This window comes from Pungitius pungitius, chromosome 16 (assembly GCF_949316345.1).
Source record: "Pungitius pungitius chromosome 16, fPunPun2.1, whole genome shotgun sequence".
Classification (NCBI taxonomy): domain Eukaryota; kingdom Metazoa; phylum Chordata; class Actinopteri; order Perciformes; family Gasterosteidae; genus Pungitius; species Pungitius pungitius.
In genome coordinates, this window is record NC_084915.1 from 12407032 (window position 1) to 12425669 (window position 18638).

Consider the following 18638-nt stretch of genomic DNA (forward strand, 5'->3'; position numbering starts at 1 on the left):
GTTTTAGTTGGTCAAACGTGTGCCTTAAAAACCTCAAGTATCAACGACACACTGTGCATTCAACATTCTAGGAAACATAAGAATCCAATGAATAGACCACACAATAGCATAATGTCTTGGCCCATGCAATCAAGACTAGGGTATATTGCTGCTGCCTCTTAATCCTCGTTTCCTTAGATAGTGCTTTTGCCATGCCAGCACACACACACACACACACACTGCCTCCCCAATCACCCTTTACAATGAAAATAGGTCAGTGTTTCCACCCACACGCCCACTGAGATAAATACTGTATATATAACACAGATAGAGACACTGTACTCTAAATTACTATGACCAATCATTTACTGGTTTGCTGGTTTGATTTATTTCTTGGTGACCACTTGCTATACTTGTTATAGCAAAAATATTGAAGGTAGGAAGACAATATTTTCTCCATCTAGCCTTTCTGATCTCATTGAGCTCCTTTGAGTCGGTCTGACTGCAGTTGCTCAAGTCCAGCGTCAGATATTAGAACACAGTCCCTGCTGTACGTGAACTAGTCGCAAATTTAGGATTTATTCGTGTAACCTTTAACTGAACCAGAACATGAGCCTGTATATATATATATGATTTTTGTGTCCTTCCCCTGTTGCCTTGTGTACAACAGCACGTGGCAGTCGGTCCTGCTGCCCGCTCAGCAGCTGGACCTGAAGACCACGGCTGCACCACCGCGTAGTTGACAGAGATGAGGCTTAGCACAGGCGATTGAATTCGGGGAGTAGCAACCTGATGGGGTATCTTCGTTCGGGGAATGTCAGGCTGCAGTTTTCTTGCAAGCCAACTGTGACAGAAATCAACAGAGAAGACCGGAGGGGGTTTCATTTTATGTGAAAAGTGGTATTTTATTTATCACCTCACTTTCTGCTGGGGTTCACAGCCAGTATATTAACACTAATCTCAAAGCACCTCCACCAAGTGGAATATTTTGCTTGCCTGTGTCATCTATGATGTTTAAAGGTATCCAAGACCCTTATATTTCAGCCAGCTACGTAAGGAGTTAAGCTGTTGTCATTGGAGTGTTTGTGCCGGAGGGCCGTAAGCAGCTCATCTGACAGAAGGATTTAACACAGGCTCTGGTTGATGAGGCCGAGCTAGCAGGGCACAATGCGGGGCAGTCTGAGGTCACGAAACCCCACATTCATGTCCAGACAGGAGATATGTCACCAGGGATAGCAGCACGTCTGAGAATAAGCCACAGACGCTACAGGTCACAGAATCAGAAACCAATCCCAATTTTTATTGTTTCCTTATTGTCTTCCGACTTATTTCTTTAATTACCAGTGTACCTTTTGTTAAGCTGTAATGACAGTGACATATCTGTGTTTTTATTATCTTTGGTGGTAAAATGGGCATGTACGTGTGATGTACGTTCATTTCCCTGGAAAAAAAACAAAACTTGTTGATAGAAAGAGTACTTAATTTCACAGAAACGTTGTACACATTCTTTTATTTATAATAACATATTAAAAATACATCATGAATTAAACACAGGTTAAATTTAGATGTAAACAGAGTTATTTCAGAGCAGAAATTGCTATTGCAAATAACCATTATGTGAGAATGATTGCCTTAATACCAAGAGGTACAGTATTATTTTTTTAAAGTACAAACAATATTTTTGCTGTTGCCTTCATTTATTTCTTTGGGATCTTCACCCCTTCAAACTGTAGACACTTTGCCTGCGCAGAGAGAAAGAAAACAGGCGGGTGACATAAGCCGTGGTCTGTTTAGTGCAAACTGTGAGCCTACGTGTCTTTATTTATGCCTGTGCGTGTGTTTACAAGTGTCTGTGCCAACCTCATGCCAACGCAGTGTGTCAGGGGGCAACCCCAAATGACAGTGAGGGCAGGTGTCTGTCTGATCGAGCACGTCCTGGCTCCTCGGCCCCCAGCAGGGCCCCTCGCTGCCCCACAGAGGGCGACAGGTGGAGTGGGAGGAACAAGCTACTCCAAAGTGAGGTCGAGGGTCTGTCTGGTAGCTCACTTTCTGGTCACCAGGGAGCGCCGGTGACAAAGGACCAGACTCTTCCTGAAAACGAAGCACAAATAGGATCCCACAACATTTTTGTCAGCTTTAAGATTAATGAGGAAGATTGTTGTGGGGACAAATCCTGGAGCTGCTCGACAGACACTGTATGAAGGAACTATGCTGATTCTACACTGATAACAGCATCAGAAAGCATCGGATGTTTTAAGCAGCTCTACCGACTCACAGATAACTTACAATAACTCCAGAGGGTCTTTCTCCATGTCACCATGAATTTGAGTCATAATACTCTGGTTCACAGTTTAAAGAGTCAGATTTCCCTTCGTGGCCGTATTGGATTATTTAAATTAAACAGCTAAATGAATAGTTGACTCAAGTATTTTATCCAAAAACAATAATAACATGTAACTTACTATACATTTAAGCCATATATAGTATTGTACGTCTAAATTATGAATAATCTTCTACATACACACAAACATATTTTACTTTTTAAAGCATTAATACTGCAGGTGATAAATTTCCTACAAAATGTTCTAAACTATAATGACCCTATTTCCTTTGTTCCTATAAAAAATTGATCTGTATTTCCTTTGATCTTAAAAAGCCAAAGATGTATTTCCATATTAAAGAAATGGCTTTGTACCCTTGTAAGTTCAGGCTGCTTCTTATTATCTCCGAGAAGAAAGAGTCATGCAATTCGTCAGGAGTTCGAGTCCATGAGGGAGTCTGCGAGTGAATGAGTGTGCACCTCTGTGTCTTCCAACTCTTATTTTTCATTATGCTAAAGCAAATTGCTTAATATTTTTGGTGTCGAGTTACGGCTGCGTGCTCTAGTTACTGTGACTCAAACTTTCTCAAAACACCTTTTGTTGCCTGTTTTATATTGCTGACTATGTGCTGACTCCTCTCTCTCGTCTCTGGGGCCGCTAGTGATAACGCAGCTAAATGCGTCTCGACCCCCCCCCCCCACAATCCACTAATCTATCCCCACAGTGGATGGATTTATTGTTTTGGACCATTATGTGAATTATTAAATTCAGTCATTGGGGCATAAAGCCACATGTTTCTACAAAGAATGCATTGGAATGTGAGGGAGAGATAAGACAGAGAGGTCTCAGGTTACCGCAGCAGATTTACACTTGAATGTGAGGAGGATGAACCAGGAGGAGACACTTTGAAGGAGAAGCCAATGACATTCAAATACATCCAAAGGACCAAAGCGGGGGAAGAATTTTCCTGCAGCTGCTTTGATAAGTCACCTTTGACTTGGTCAGAGAATTCTCTATTTCGCGAAATATATCACTATTCGCATTGTATTTCACTTTGTAATTGTAGTCCTTATCACTTTGTTTAGTTATTAAATACTTTTTGATTTTTAAACTTGAGCCAGTTGACTCTTTTGATTCATCGTTTCCGGCCGGGTCGAGAACAAAGGAGTGTGATCTCCCGCGAGGGGCCTTCAGAACCTTAACAGTCGGAGATGTCTAAACCTGTTCAGGAGTTTCGGGACGATACTCTGAGTCAAGAGACCTCCGGCAATACCAGCAGGGTTCAGACGAGCGATCTGTGAGGGCACAAAGAGAAAAGCGCTACACCCCGTTATTTCAAATGACATCGCAGGAGCCTGTGCTGGTTACACACACACATTATATCAGTCGTGTGTGTGTGAGAGACTGACTTTGTGTGTTCAAGGGATGGGATGACACTGAAGGGGGGGTCATCTCTTCCTCTGTTGGCATGGGGTACAATGGGAGGCCGTGGGCGACATCCTGCGTGTCTGTGGCTATCGGTGTCTCCTGTGGTAAGCTCTCTGCATCACAGAGACGTAGATCCTCCTCCACCTTCATCCGTCGCACCAACCAAAGGCACAGAAAGCTTCAATCAACGTAGTTTTATTTTTGCCCAGTTACAGTTGTGTTTCATTTAACTGAGCTTTGGTGGTATGTCGTCCATTTTCCCCCCACAAATCTGACCTGGCTTGGCTCTACCCCTCCGTCACAGGCTTGGGTCTCGGCCTGGTCATCCTCCTCTGGTTCTTGGAGGTTTCGGGGCTCGTTGCTCTCCTGGGCGCAGCTCTGAGTCACTGTGTGACTCCGGGTAGGAGTCGTCCCTCTGGGGTTTGAGAGAGAAGCAGCAGAATAATAGAACAAAAAACGTGTCCTCCTTACCCCCTGCCCAGAAGGTTATCAGCCAATCAATCTACAGCGGATTACACTGGTGCAGCTTCTACTGTTACACTTAAGAAGAGCCCCTGATTAGGCATAAGCATTCACACTCTCCTTGCCTTACCTCTGGATGATCTCTCCCTGTTCCTCCATCTCTCCCTCCATCTCTGCTCATGTGTCTCCCTCCCAGGGTGCCTGATGTGTTATTTTTCTTATTCTGAGTCCTCCGTTAGCTGACTTTTCTTTTGCTCTTCGCCTGTCCCCGTTTTATTCTCCGGTCGGCCGGCCTCTGCCGTCCCCCCTCCCTCTCTGTGTGTGAAACGGAAACTCCAGGCTTTCAATATTTGATGTGTCTGAATGGCTCACAAGCAGGTTGCTGTAAAGAGCAATCACGTGAGGACCCCGGTGCCTCTGCGGTTGTGGGAGGTTTTGACACAAACAAGCATGCTAAGAACAATGCCAAACACATATTGTGAAAATTTCAACTCCTAGAAAATGTCAGACAACTCCATGGAATCATCATAGCTGCAATTTACAAATCTTTATACAGAGACTTATTGATTTCATTATCATCATTGCTAAAGATTTTTTCCAATTTGGATGAAATGATTGATAAACATTTGATATTTTTCCTTCCATGCACTTTCTCTTTGTATGTTTGTTGAATATCTTCGAATCATGTAATGGTTTACAGCTGAAATGAGTTGTGGTCGTGTGGTGGCACAGTGGCGTTAGCTCGATCATCTCAGAGCAAGAAGGACGTGGGCTCGAAACCACTCAGTGGGCTTTTAGTGTGAGGTTGAAATGTTCTCCCCGTGTCTACGTGACTTCTCTCCTTGTACTCCGTGTACTTCCTCCCACAGTCCACGCGGTTTCTTTACTTGATGACCCTAAATTGCCTGTAGGTGAGTGAATAGTTGTTTGTCAGCCTCGTGATCGACCGATCAGTGACCAGTCCAGAACCCCGTCTTTCACCTGATGTTACTGGGATTGATTTCGGGCCCTGCGACCTTCCAACGGTAATTGGTGTTGGAACTCAGTGACTGAAATTGATCATTCTGTTGGCAACATTGTGTTCACCCAGAACTGCCATCTTGTGCACACGGCAGTAACATAACGGCCGTGTAAGTGACACGTTCCTCCAGCAGATGGAGGAAGAACCGTTCCTTTGTGGCTCACAAACCATATTCGGACTAACAAGAGCAACAACCACAACACTTCTCCAGGGAATTTCTGTCTTTCCCTCTTTAACTACACCATTTATTTCATTTAGTCCCCCCCCTAAAGTCCGGGAGCATCTCTTTCATAAACAGCCCTCTATTTCATTGCACAGTGACATGAGTTTCCTCGATACAGCACACAATCCTGTAAAATATGCTCAGCAGAACACATGAATGAAAGCCATTCTCATTCTCCACCACAATGCTCAACCAAATGATGTGACTTGGGTTATAATTTCAGGGTAAATCTAAAGAGCTGTGGAATGTGTGCGTGAATGGGTGCATGTGTTGTGTGTGTCCGTCTATCAGCGCGGATGTGTGTGTGTCTGTCTTGTCTCCCTGTAGATGCACGACAGGTAAGGAGTCATTCGAGTGTTTTTCCTGTATGTGTGTGTGTGTGTTTTTTGTGGGAGGAGGGAGACAGGAACATAAGTGGCGATGACTCACCCGTCTTTTGTGACAGTGGTGCAGAGAGAGTGCTTTTCACCCATTTCTCTCCCTTGGGGCTTGCATACAAAACGAGAAATGGAGAAAGAATACAGAAGAAAAGGAGAGGAAGATTGGGTTTTAGGGAGCATTAAGGAGGAGTGGGGGGGCATGGATAATTGAAGGAAAAAGAGGAGACGATGGGAACGAGGGTAGAGACCGGCATAAAGGACGGGAAAGACAAGATGAAAGGATTGAGCAAAAATACAAGGGCTGCAGAGATCATAAACAACGGATGCGTTTTCAAGGGAGAGGCTCTGCTTCTGTTGTCCTAATGGCTGGTGAAAGCCTGGTTGATGAAGCATGTTATGGGGCCAAGACTGTGTCGAACAATGGTAGTTTAACAATGAACAACAACAAATGGATCAAACATGGAGAGGAGAGGGACACAAAGACAAAAACTGGTTAGAGTCAGAAGCAACGTTGAGTGGGACAGTGCTTCACTATCTGAGCAGCTTTCATATCTATAGATAAGACGTTTTATAACCATCTATTAGTGTTTCTGCAGCTTACTTAGCAACTTCTTCACCACGTTTAATTAATTATTTTATATTATAATATCCACCAAAACTAACCTATTCTTAAAACATATGGTATTGTTACATTTCAGTAACGTGAAGAACATTTTTAAACACTTAAACCAAACTATGAACTCTGAACATCTGAAATTTAGAGGAAAAGTAATCAAATTTCTTTCTTAAATGGACCTAAATGATAACTGCAACATAATCTCAGGCCAATCACCAAAAGCTTGTACAGGTTTTAGCAGTTACAGCTCTCTCCTTGCGGTTCTGCATCTGTAATTTCTTCTTCTTGGTGCCACTGCAGATGAATTGGTTTGCAGTCAGACCGCTTTGTGCCAGGAGCTTCACACATACCACATGTTGTCCCTGTGAGAGTTGGAGGCTTTTGGAATAATTATTTTTATAAAGATGTTGCACCCACCAGGCAACTGTGAATGATTACTATAAGGACGCAATGGGACCCAAAGCTTTTATCCCACACATTTATCCCATTGTGCTTCAATTTTCTAAAGGTCTATTGTGTTGTATGATTACAGAAATACGAACGTGAGAGTGTAAATAGCATCATCTCCACAATGCTCTTTTTCTCCTCAGCTGGCAGAGAGGTGTGACAGAAGACTTTTCGTGAGCAACAGGGTGTGAACATCCACATCGCGAGTACCACGGTATCAGAGCGAATATGCTCAGCCTCATCTTCTTTATCAATGAATTCTCTCAGACATCCTATAAGGTAACAAAACAACTTCATACAGGTCATTGTGTAGCATTTATCGTCTGTTGCCAGCCAATGGAAGCTAATGGGTGTGTTATTTTTCTCTCTGTCCCTCAGGTTGTGTATTTCTTAATTTCATAAATCAATACTATTCATGTTAAGTGTTTCCTGTTCTATTTTGTTACTCACCTCTCATCTTGTTTCAGCACACTGCCCATTTCGCTGTGTTTTCCTGCCTGCCTTGATTGTCCATCCAGCCTTGGTTAGTACCACCTGTCCCTCCTGCAGTCATTTACTCATAGCGGTTCTTTGTTTCCAATTCGTCTTTGGACATCTGCGTCTAGCTTTTTTTTTTTTTTTTTCAGGTCTCCCCATGGTGTGGAGCTTTTACAGTGAGTTGTTTTTTTTTTCTTTTCCTAATTTCCATTCTTTGGATTCTTCTTTGGAAGCGACCTGCTTCATTTGGCCTCTGGAAGCCTGTTCATCCTTAACAGAAATCCTTCCGCTGCTTTGTCTACTGTCTGCATTTGGGTTCCTGTTTGGAAACCTTGCAAACACGGTGCGCCTGTCCTTAAAAGTCCTAGACGTAGCACATTGAACCTTTCAGTTTACAGTTCAAACCAACTGGGGACATACGCAGCAATCATCGAGAAGATTAGCAGCCTTTATTGTAAGTTCTTTTTCTTTTGAAATATCAAAAGGCTGGCCTTGCAAAGCTTTACATTTTTAGAAATGCCCAAATAAATAGGAGCTCTTTTTTACCCTAAACTACACTGTTATCATGGGCTGAATCACAAGTCCCGTGTTGAGTCACGGCTGGTAGCTGTGTTGGATATTAAAAAATAAATTGACAACCAGGTTCATAAATTAACTATTAATAAAATGCATTAAGTGATGATGATTCTGGAGACGTGTATTCAATAAAGTAATGGGAATGTCGTAAAACCACTGTAATTTTGAAACTAATCAATAGAATAATACCAATGTACAGTTATGATTGTGTTCAATGTAATGTAATCTACCGAAATGCACCAAAATGCATTCATGCAAGTTGTAATTCTACTGATATTGACTGAGCTACATTGAACTCACCAGGAGACCACTCCCAGGGGGCGTGGACACTGACTTTCACACCTTTACTGATCTGTATAAATACCTGCAGGCAGCCTTTGTTCTCGAGTTTGCTGGTTGAGACAACACACACTGGGATGGTCAAAGGACTCCCAGTGGCCTGTTGTTGGTTGCGGAGACCAGCGGCTCCTCAGCTGAGATGTTCTTTTTAGCACAACACCTTTTCCTTTATTAAATACTTTGGATTTTAACTGCTCGTTCCAAGATGTCTTCCGTCGTTCTGGTGTTTCTTCATTTTTTGAACATAACAGCTGCCAGCGACTACCATCTTTCTGCGTTGCTGTTTTTAAAGCTCAACCCCGATCATGATGATGATGATGATGATGATGATGATGATGATATCACTATGGGCACAACAAATAAACTTAATTTTCTTGTTACCACCACTGGGTGTATATCGAGATAGCAGATCTACTGAAGATGGAGGCTATAATTATAAATCTGCATTCACAACATTGTGTCCAAGAATCACTCAACAAGCCGCGATGCAGCCATGAAAGGTATCGTTGCAATCAGCAGGAAAGCAGTTTGGTAAGATGGCATGCGATATGACCGTGTTGACAGCCTGCTAATCACTGTGTTTGTGTGCTGACTGCATATGTCAGGTTTGTTTTGATGCCGAAAGGGCTGAAGCCAAAAGCACTTAAGGAATTATAGCACAAGGGCATATTGCCTTAGTGATGTGAGAGTGAAGAGGAGGTGGGGAAACAAGATATGGTGTAACATTTTTTATTTCTTTTGTCAAACCCATCTATCAAACACCTTTCCATTGGCTGATTGGCCGGCTGGAGGCAGGGGCGAGCACAACTCAATCTTTATCTTGAATGCCGGAAGCCAAATTACTATACAGCTCAAAAAGGGAGGGTGTGTGTGCGTCTGCACACGCATGGACATGCGCAGAAAAGTGTGAAGATGGATGACTCATCCACCAATCATGTGACTCATCAATCACTGCAGTTACCATTTCCCTCCCTCCCTTCTAAATCTTTCCATTATTTGGTTATTCCTCCCCCTTTTTTATTGCCATTCTTTTTTTTCTCTTTCTCATTTTTGACTGTCTTGGAATTTATTCAGCACCCTCTACAGGTTTTCTTGATTTGCCTCTATATTAAAGCAACTTCTACGCTTCTAAGCTTCAAGTGATTCTCTTTTGTTTCTGTGTTTTTGGATTTGTTACTCAAGTGACTAAGTGTTCTTATATTTGATTGTATACAAGTACAACATAGCACTCGCCAAAAAGCCATTAAAAAACTGAACTTTAATAAAATAATTACTTTTATTTTTTATCATATAGCAAAACTAGTAATCATCATGCTGTTATTTACACATTGCACGGGCATATTTATTTCACACTGTACATGTTACAATGCTAAAGGTGACATCAACAACAACACTCTCCTTTTACAAGACAGATGGCTTCACTGTGGACACAGTGGCCTTCCTCCATTTGAGATTTCTTTTTTTATGTTCACAGTTTATTCAGAGAAAACAACCATCTGGATTTTTCCTTTACTGTTTTATTTTTTCTCTTTTTTTTGTTTATTTTTTTTGTTCATTTTTTAAGATGCAAGTAGAAAGACGTGCATTTAACGGTTTTAAGCACAATCCCTGACTCCCCGGGCCTGAAACTTTTCAATGAAATTCATCTGAGAAAAAACAAAACATTTGTAGCCTCTTGGTGGCAATCTTTTTAAAAAGCCGCTGAACAGATTGTATTTTCAAGTATCCTTTTTTTGGTGGGAAACAAAGAAAAAAATACAGAAATAATACATGATTCAAGAAATATGGCAAAAGAACAGCATGTGTGAAAACGAAAAAAGGTGACTGAGGATGACAATTTATCAGTAATTGGAGATTAACAATTAGAAAAGGTCAGGAAAATAAAAAAAATGACTCATACCAGGTCAAAGAGTACTATAAGTCAAAGTCAAATATTTTGAAAATTATAAATATCCTTTGACCACCCGGTTGGAAGTGTTTTCAGTTTGTGCTTCTGGAGTCCACAGCGTTTCTCTTTTAGGATCGGTTGTGATGATGATATAATAATATAATAGGATTTTTTTCCCTTTTAAAAGCATGAGCTTGAAAGGAAAAAAATCTGAATTTTAATATTTTGAAAAATTGTTGCAATTTGATCCAATCGAGAATAGGACGGGAAACCACAAACATCAAATAACACAAATATTTACTGTCATTGAAGAATTGACAATGGCAGTGTTTTCATATTTGAGTAATAAGTCATTCAACTTCTTTTGTAATAACACATACATATAAAACATAGGAAGTGATGTTGTAAACATGGTTCTTTTAAAATGGGCACATTTGCTTGTGAAAGTGTCAAAAATGTGATTATAAGTCAGTGTGTGTGTGTGTGCGTGTGTGTGTGTGTGTGTGTGTGTTCCCTCTGACCAATGTAAGAGATTCAGAGATTGACCTGAATGGAGGCAGACATACACCATGGTATGTTCTGTTTCAAAATGTAAACTGAGCAAGAGGCTAATATGGTTGCAGGGAGATTCAACTGGGACCCGTTCATCCTCTCCCTGACCGAGAAAGTAAAAATAAAATGAGTAAAACAACATAAATCAAACATTTCACACCAAGACCCTTCAATTTCCTTCAGGCTCAAAACCAGTCGCCCCCCCCCCCGAATCTTACCCCCGCCCCACATTCTCTTTTAGCTTTTCTCCAGCTACTGAATATCTATCCCACCTCTGGTCAGCCCGTCTGATCCGACGAATGTCCAAAAAATCTCTCAATACATTCTACGTTTCATGTAGATCCTCTCAATAAAGTTTTCCAGCTCCTCCTCACTGTCCAACTGAGGCACCAGCCCGTCTTCCTCATAGTCATCTCCCGGCGTGACCTGTTGGTAGTAGTACGGGGGTCGCCTCCCTCTCCTGGGTGGGGTTATCGGTTTGGGCGGGGGCAGGGGCTGGTAGGTCCGTGGGTGAGGGAGGATATAGTTAGAGATATAAGGGCTGAGGGGCAGGCGAGGCGCCGGCTGCTGTCTCCAGCCCTGTCCGCGGTTCTTACCCCCGGCCCTGTGCCTGCGCCTTGGGGGCTGGAAGTCAAGTTCCTGGGGGCCGAACGGTTGTTCTCTGGAGGGAGAGGGTTTGCCATAGTATTGCGCTTTGGGATATGGGAAATAAACCGGGTAGTATGCTCGATATGGCTTCTGGTAGTAGGGATAGGAGGGGAAGGCTAAAAACTGTTTCTGGGGTTTATACCAGTAGTCAAGCTGCTTCTGAGGCTTATACCAATAGTCCTTCTTATATGACGAGACTTTGTCCTTGTGCCATTTCTTGTTGGACTTGTTGTACCTATAAGGGGCTTTCTTGGGGTTTTTCGAGGCGGTGTAGTGGTAGATGGGTGGAGCAGCCAGAGGAGGAGGTACCAGAGGCCTAAAGCGTGGGGCAACGGGATTGCTGTTGATTGGTAACTGTTGCAGCTCTTTCCTTTTCTTCTTCTTCTCCTCCACGTCGCTGATGATCTCGATCACGTCATCGGCGGGCAGGTGCAGCTTGCTGCTGATCTCAATCAGCCTGTCGATCATCTGCTGGTCGACGTCGTCTTCGTCGGCGACGACCTCCTCGGAGCGCTTGTCCTCAGCGGTGTTGCTGGCGGGGCCCAGGCTGCTTTTCTGCCGGGGCTTCATGTAGGACTGCTGCTTCCTCCCCATGTACTGCAGCAGCATGTCGGAGGCGATGTCCGCCAGCCTCTGCTCCTCCTCCCTGGCACGCTCCGCCTCCTCCTGCTGGCGAAGAACCTCCTGTTTCTCTGCTCGCGCTCTCGCCTCTTCTTGCATGTGGGAGAGGCTCTCCTCCTCCTCTTCAATCTCCTCCTCCAGCTCCTCTCCTTCATCCTCAAACTCATCCATGAAGTTGCCGCCGTTGGCGGGTCGGTTTCGGTCCTGGTTCTCCTCCCAGTGCAGCTTCTTTCCGGCTCGTGCGAGCTCCGTGTTGTACGCCTTGTAGCCCTTCAGAGGAGGCAAGATCTCATTATCTTGGAGACCCAGGTCAATGTTTTGGAAGTAGCCTCTTATTTTGCGCCGCAGAGATGGATCGTCTCCCAGTTCGGCGGGCCTAGGCGTGGCATTCTTTAGGAAACTTTCTAAACTATGTCCCTCCTCCTGCTCCTCGTCTTCCTCTTCCTCCGTGTTTACACTATCGGCTCGCACGTCCCTCACAGGCCACCCTTGATTCTCCTCTGACCTTGTGTTTTTATCTTCCTCGTCCCTTTCTTTTGAGTCATCACCCTGAGCAGCTGTCAATTGGCCTACAATTAGCTGTTCAATTGCCTTATCAGCCCCTCGCCCCTCTTCCTCCGCCCCCCTCTCTCCCTCTGTCTCCCCCGTTCTTCTTATCTCACCACCCGCGGCGCCTTCAATGGAGGGCCGTTTCGGACTCTCATCCTCTTCCAAAACTCTGTCTCTACTGGCATAGATGTTTTTCTCCGCTGGGTGGTCCAGAGCCTCCAAAAGCACAGCAAGCACCTGCATAGGGTCCATCACTTTATCTGATTGGTTGTCTTGACCCGGGTCCTGGCCCCGGTCTAACGAGCCGTTGTCAGGGATGGAGAGACTCATCGGTGGGGGCGAGAGAAAGGGGGCGAGGTTGTCCTCTCTCAAGTCTGTCCGGGTGCCCCCTTCTACCCCTCCCTCGACCCACGCAGGGGCGGCCCCAGCCAGGGGCGGAGTGACAATGAGCAGGACCAATAGGATGAGGTGGGATGTGGAAGGGGCGTGATGACAGGTCATGACCATGCAGAACTGGCAGTAGGGAGGTTAAGCACCTGAAGAAGAAAAAGAAGGGAAGAAGGCATAGGGAGAAGGAAAAAAAGGACACATGAGAAAGGATTCACGCGTGTTGCAGATGGACTCACGATGTCATGGAATTCCAAAAGGCAAAAGGAGCGCAGGGCATTTAAGCGATAAAACAGCTGTTTCAATAGGCCAGTCCTAAATGTACAAAAGATCAGTGATGATAAGACATCATTGTCATCACTATATATATATATAAATATTTGTACCATGTAACCGCCATTCGAAAGCAATTACCACTAAGGTTTGAGAACAAAGCAGCCACCGCACGCAACCTAATGAGCCGAGCCAAATTCAACAAAGAAAGTTGCCCGCTTCTCTCTCTCTCTCTCTCTCTCTCTCTCTCTCTCTCTCTTTACATTTATTTTTTAATCCTGGATGTTCATGATGGAAAAATCAATATCTAGTTAATATTTTTTATTCGTCCGCTGTTTGCCATTTAAGTGTAAATCTGACCGTCTTTCGACATCAAATTGCTCATCTGAAAGGTGATATTTGCATATTGAAATTGCGCTTCGAACCTACATATTTTTTTGCATGGCGTTAACGCAGTCAATATCCCTCCGTCGCGCGGATAAGCATGCTCTCATATTTCTAGTCTTCTGACAGATATAGCCAAGTAAACTATAATAACAGTATAAAAAAAGCCCGAATCGAATCAGTATGAATTTCTGGCATTTCCAAAATAAATGATCTCACCTCTTCCTCCTATCCAACGTAACCAGAACGCATACACTTGCCATTTTAAGCGCAAACCCCTCTATTTCACAGCAAAGATGCAGAAAATTCAAATTGATCTGCGCTGTGTCTCTGTGTTAGCTGTGGATTTGGTAGTCCATGCCTCAGCGCGATGTGACCAGGGCACCGGCACAAAGACCGCACGCACGAGGAAGCCATGCGTAAAGCTGTTGGCTGCGGTTGAGCCATTTAACCCTACGGTACCTGAGTGATGCATCCAAATCGTAAATCAGCTGGATGGTACATTTTACAGGATGCAGCCTTTTTTTTTTTTTTTTTTTTGCACAGAGAACGAGGAAGCGCTCAGTAAGTAACGCGGCTTTGTCCTTGTGCGGTGTGGGCATGTTTCTCCTCAGTGCCAGTGGTGGAATGCAGACAAGCGCACGTTTGGGCAGCGCAGCGTGCAGCCACAATTTTTTTTTTTAAACTATTTCCATTTTTACAAACTGGACGAGGAGGGTGGAAACAGACAACAATCAAAATCCCCATATTAATGTAGCTGGCCTACCGAAAATGAGATTTAGACTATAATTTAATTAGAATTGATGAACACAAGATTTACACTCTTTTACAACCTTCATAAATGGGCAATTTTGTTGTATTCATATTTGAAACATTTTCTCGAGCAGCAGCTGCACACAGTTGTATTTCTCAGAAACAATTCCACACGCATTGTAGACGATCAAAATGATTTTGAGAAAACATTTTCTACAGTTTTTCGACAGTTACAATTATGCATTATTATTATGAAACAAATTACTAAATTGTTTAAAATAACGTACAACAATGTGTTGATTTCTCAATTTATGAGAATGATTATAATTTTGGAAGCTAAATGAAAATATTTCTCAATGGTTGAAATATGTTTCATGCAACAACAACAACAATATATTTATATATATATATATATAAATATATATATATATATATATATATGAAAGCGTCGCTGCACACTCTTAAATCAGACAACAGTTGCCCATTGTGGCAAAACATACTTCTGTTATTTAAGTTGAGATTTCTTCCACACACTTCAAGCCTACAACACGCAACTTGGATCCTTTTTTTTACAGAAAAGAAAAATCTGAAATTATTAACGATTAGAATAATAACATTAATACTCGTTCAGCCGTATCTGATTCCGCTGACAAAATGACAAAATGAGATTTCGTTCCACTTACCTGGAGTCCCACTGGGGGGTGAGAAAGTGGTGAGACACAACGCGGTTAAAGCCAAGATTATTTCATGTAGATCACCTGATATATTCCCCCCCCCCCCCTCTCTCCCTCTTCAGCTTGTGGCCAACATCAAGAGAAAAGCCAAACAAACTGGCGGATCTTTATTTAGTTGTGCGGTGAGTTTGTATAGCAGCAGCCCTGGCGCTAATGTACAATTTGGTGAATGTTTTCAGCCTCACTGTCAGCGCAACTTTATTGTATATACCCCCTCACTGAACCACGTGATAAGTCCCCCCCACCCCCCATCTCTCCTCCCCTCAGCTGCTGGCAGTGCTGACGTCACGTTCATTGATAAGAATGTTGGCGTGGAGATGGGACTGTGAGTCTAGGCTGGCCCCAGCTGATGAATGAACGGAAATGGCATGAATGAAATAGTACTTTTCCTCAATGAAGAGAGAAAATTGTAGAGATAGAGCTGGTGTGCAGCTATTTCCCTTCTTGCATGTTGAAGGTTAGTGGGTTGCTTCTTCCTCCCTTGTTCCTTCCTTCCTCCACCCCTCGCCCCGCTTGATTCGGGGGGGCTAGCGGTGAAAAAAACAAATATGAGTGACCTCATTCACAGGCTATCAATTGGGGTCATTGAGTGACGTGCTCCGAAGAATCAATGACTTGCCTCTGCGGGCTGCAGACAGAGAAGTGGTGCGCACTCCAGGGGAGGATTCCTGCTGCAGCTTTGTTGTCAGGCTTTTGTCTGAGGCGGCCCTGATCCTCTGCGGCTACATGGCTCACGGGCCACGGGGAGCGGCGCTTTGCTTCTCAATTCCTGCTCAATTTCCAGGGATTGCGCAATGTTCCACCCCCTGTCTCTCGTAGGATTTCTGGCCGCTCTCCATCTGTCAGTAGCACATTGTGCTCTTAACATACCACACCACAAAGACACGAGCCAGGACCCATTTGTGTCCTAATCGGTACCCTTAAGAACAATTCTTCAGTGACTCACAGTGATTTAGCGCATGAATGAATACAATATGTATCGTGATTCCTTGTGGTTTGCCATTGGGAAATGAACTCCCTTTGATTTTATGGGATTCAAATGGGATATTGTGTGATTAGTAGTAGAACCTATTCTATTAAAAATGTGGTTTTATGGGAGTCAGATGCAATCATCTTCATCACGATGGGAGCATGAACTGCATTGAAAAATCAGATAATGATAACTTATACTGGAAACTTAACCAGGTAAGTTTGTGATATATGTGTGAACTGTGAATAACAATGCAATGGCCAATGATACTACGAACTAGATCAAACCACGTCAACTCTTAGTGACTCAATAAAAGTTCACAATTCACAATTGACCAACATAAATTCATGATACATGCAGCATTCATTTATGATTCATTTAATTGTCATGACTCATGCATTAGTTGCGCTTTGCTTAAAATGGATGAATATATGAACAGCTTTTTCATAATAATGTCTTGTATGCTATCCGACTCTAATTCCGATTGTTTATCAATACCAAGTGAAGGAGTGAAATCACGCAGCTTTGTGCAGCATCAAATCCTCCCAAAGGCTTTGAACCTCACTCGTCATGCCTGAAACAGGAAAATAATCAAAGGCTCCCTGAAGTAAACAACTCTGCGTTATAGAGGGATGCTTCAGTTATATGACGCACTCATGTGAAATCTGTTCTTTTCCCAACTTTATTTCTGCTCTATTCATTATAAAATAAAAACCACTTCCACTGTCATCCAGTGATTCACAAGGTCTGTTGTGATGGAGCATTTGGTACGTTATGGTTCAAGGGCAAATGAGTATCCAGCCACAGTGTGTCTGATATTCTGCTTTCTTGTAGGCATTACTGGAATTCGTGTGCTGGATAGTGTAGGATCAAGTAAATACACAATGTTAAATCCGCGCTCATTTCCATACACTTCATTTATCGGTGCCAAGTCTCCGCCCCGTCCTTGTGTGCCTCTAAATTCAGCTGTCAGTCCTCATACGGGTTTATTTCCCACTGCATCACGGATTTCATTCCAAAGCGTGCACGTGTCTTTGTGTGTGTGTGTGTGTGGGGAAGTGCACATTGTGTATTTTTTGTCTGTGTGTGCTAGGTTAATACACGCACTGTACCTTCAGTTAACCACAGCAAGGATTCCATATTATCAGCGTTGTTCTAAGGTTAATTGGATATTAGCTGCAGACGTCACACGAGGCCGAATTTATTCATTCATTATTGTGCGGCCTGATTCAAAATGTCACGCTCCACTGATGTGAATGTTAGATTCCTGATATTTCTTATCTGATTAGAGAAATATAAGGTGCGGATGAACAGGAATATCCACTTTGATGTCTAATTTTAACATGTAAAAGCTTCTAGTGACACCGCAGCAATTACGCAGCCCCGTGTTACATGCTCACTCTCCACCGGGGAACTAAAATGGCGTTTTATTTCCGTTTGGAGATGGGTGTCGACTGTGTCTGTGGGTGCAAATAATTGTTTTGTGTCGGCAGCCCGAGATATGCACACATTAGATGAAGTAGTAATTTGTTACGATGGCTTGAGGCGCCACATAACCTCTGTTTGATTAGATTCTGTGCAAGGAACTGTTTGTTGCAGAATGCTGAGTGTTTGCACGGTAGTCGTGTCATTGTGCGTCCATGTGTGCGCTTGTGTCTTGTGAAATGCTTGATGGCAGCAGCAGCAGCAGCAGCAGGCTCCGAGAGGTGAGCACGCAGCCGGGGGGCAGATGCTGATATAACGGTGTGGCATTATCAACTGCCACTCAGCATTAGTTGGCCCCTTACCCTCACTCCATGTCCGCACCCCCGCACTGACTCACACTCCTGCCTGCCTGCTTGGCCACTCACATAGATTAACACGGGTACATAGTGCTTACATTTAATGGAATACACACGCCGGAGAACACACACCTCGCAGTTCCATTTCTCCCTCTGTTATGCACTCTGCCCCGCTTTACCACACAGACACACAAACACACACGTGCACCGAGGCAAACACACGCTCTTACTGTAATGTACATTAAAGACAAATGAACCTTTTTGGAGGAGGTTGGGGCATGCTGTCACTTATGGTTCTTCCTAAAAACTGCCAAGACAAGAGGCGATGACTGTACGCGGTGGGGCTTGTGTTCCATTGAATAAGCTTTCTTTTTCATTGTTGGTATTGGGCGGAGGGCTGCAGGATCATCGAGTGGAGCTGAAAATTGACATTTAAAAAAAAAAGAAAAAGGGAGAGATGGAAAATGGTGAATTTTTTCGGCCATAATTATGATAATGCAGGCTCGGGATCTTTCGGCAAGTGTGCTAATGCGGCTCCCTCGCACTGCAAAGGGTCTCTACCTGTAAGTGAGAAAATGGAGCTCATGATTAACAGAAGCTTTTCTGCCCACGCAACTTTGTCAGGGGAGGGAAGGACAGGTAATTGCACCATAAGATCTGTAAAACACAATGCATGGCTGGGGCCTGATGGTGTGTGCGCCGCCCGGGCGCTCATGCTTTAATCTACACTTGAAATTAAGATTATTTTTCATACATGCATTTCAAATTCAGTATGTGTGGCAAACTACATTCATTACAAAAAAAACCCTCTCCTCACTGAATACGTTTA

At 43.5% G+C, this 18638-nt stretch overlaps 2 protein-coding genes across 4 annotated transcripts; both read right to left on the reverse strand.

The window, feature by feature from the left end:
• Positions 1–1492: 1492 nt before the first annotated feature.
• On the reverse strand, positions 1493–4502 carry LOC119215497 (uncharacterized). The gene is made up of 6 exons (XM_037467712.2): positions 4321–4502; positions 4005–4143; positions 3710–3872; positions 3522–3595; positions 1840–2070; positions 1493–1721 (listed from the first exon to the last, which is right to left on the reverse strand). Exons 1-6 carry the CDS (start codon positions 4359–4361, stop codon positions 1677–1679), a joined length of 693 nt encoding a protein of 230 aa, XP_037323609.1. The 5' UTR covers positions 4362–4502; the 3' UTR covers positions 1493–1676.
• A 5005-nt stretch (positions 4503–9507) lies between these two features.
• On the reverse strand, positions 9508–15237 carry si:dkey-175g6.2 (uncharacterized). 3 transcript variants are annotated; one of them, XM_037467325.2, is made up of 2 exons: positions 15008–15237; positions 9508–13063 (listed from the first exon to the last, which is right to left on the reverse strand). In XM_037467325.2, exon 2 carries the CDS (start codon positions 13032–13034, stop codon positions 11025–11027), a length of 2010 nt encoding a protein of 669 aa, XP_037323222.2. In that variant the 5' UTR covers positions 13035–13063; positions 15008–15237; the 3' UTR covers positions 9508–11024. The 3 variants fall into 3 exon arrangements, with proteins under 3 accessions (XP_037323222.2, XP_037323224.2, XP_037323223.2); XM_037467327.2 differs by lacking the exon at positions 15008–15237 and adding an exon at positions 14034–14543; XM_037467326.2 differs by lacking the exon at positions 15008–15237 and adding an exon at positions 13791–13993.
• Between the last annotated feature and the right edge of the window lie 3401 nt (positions 15238–18638).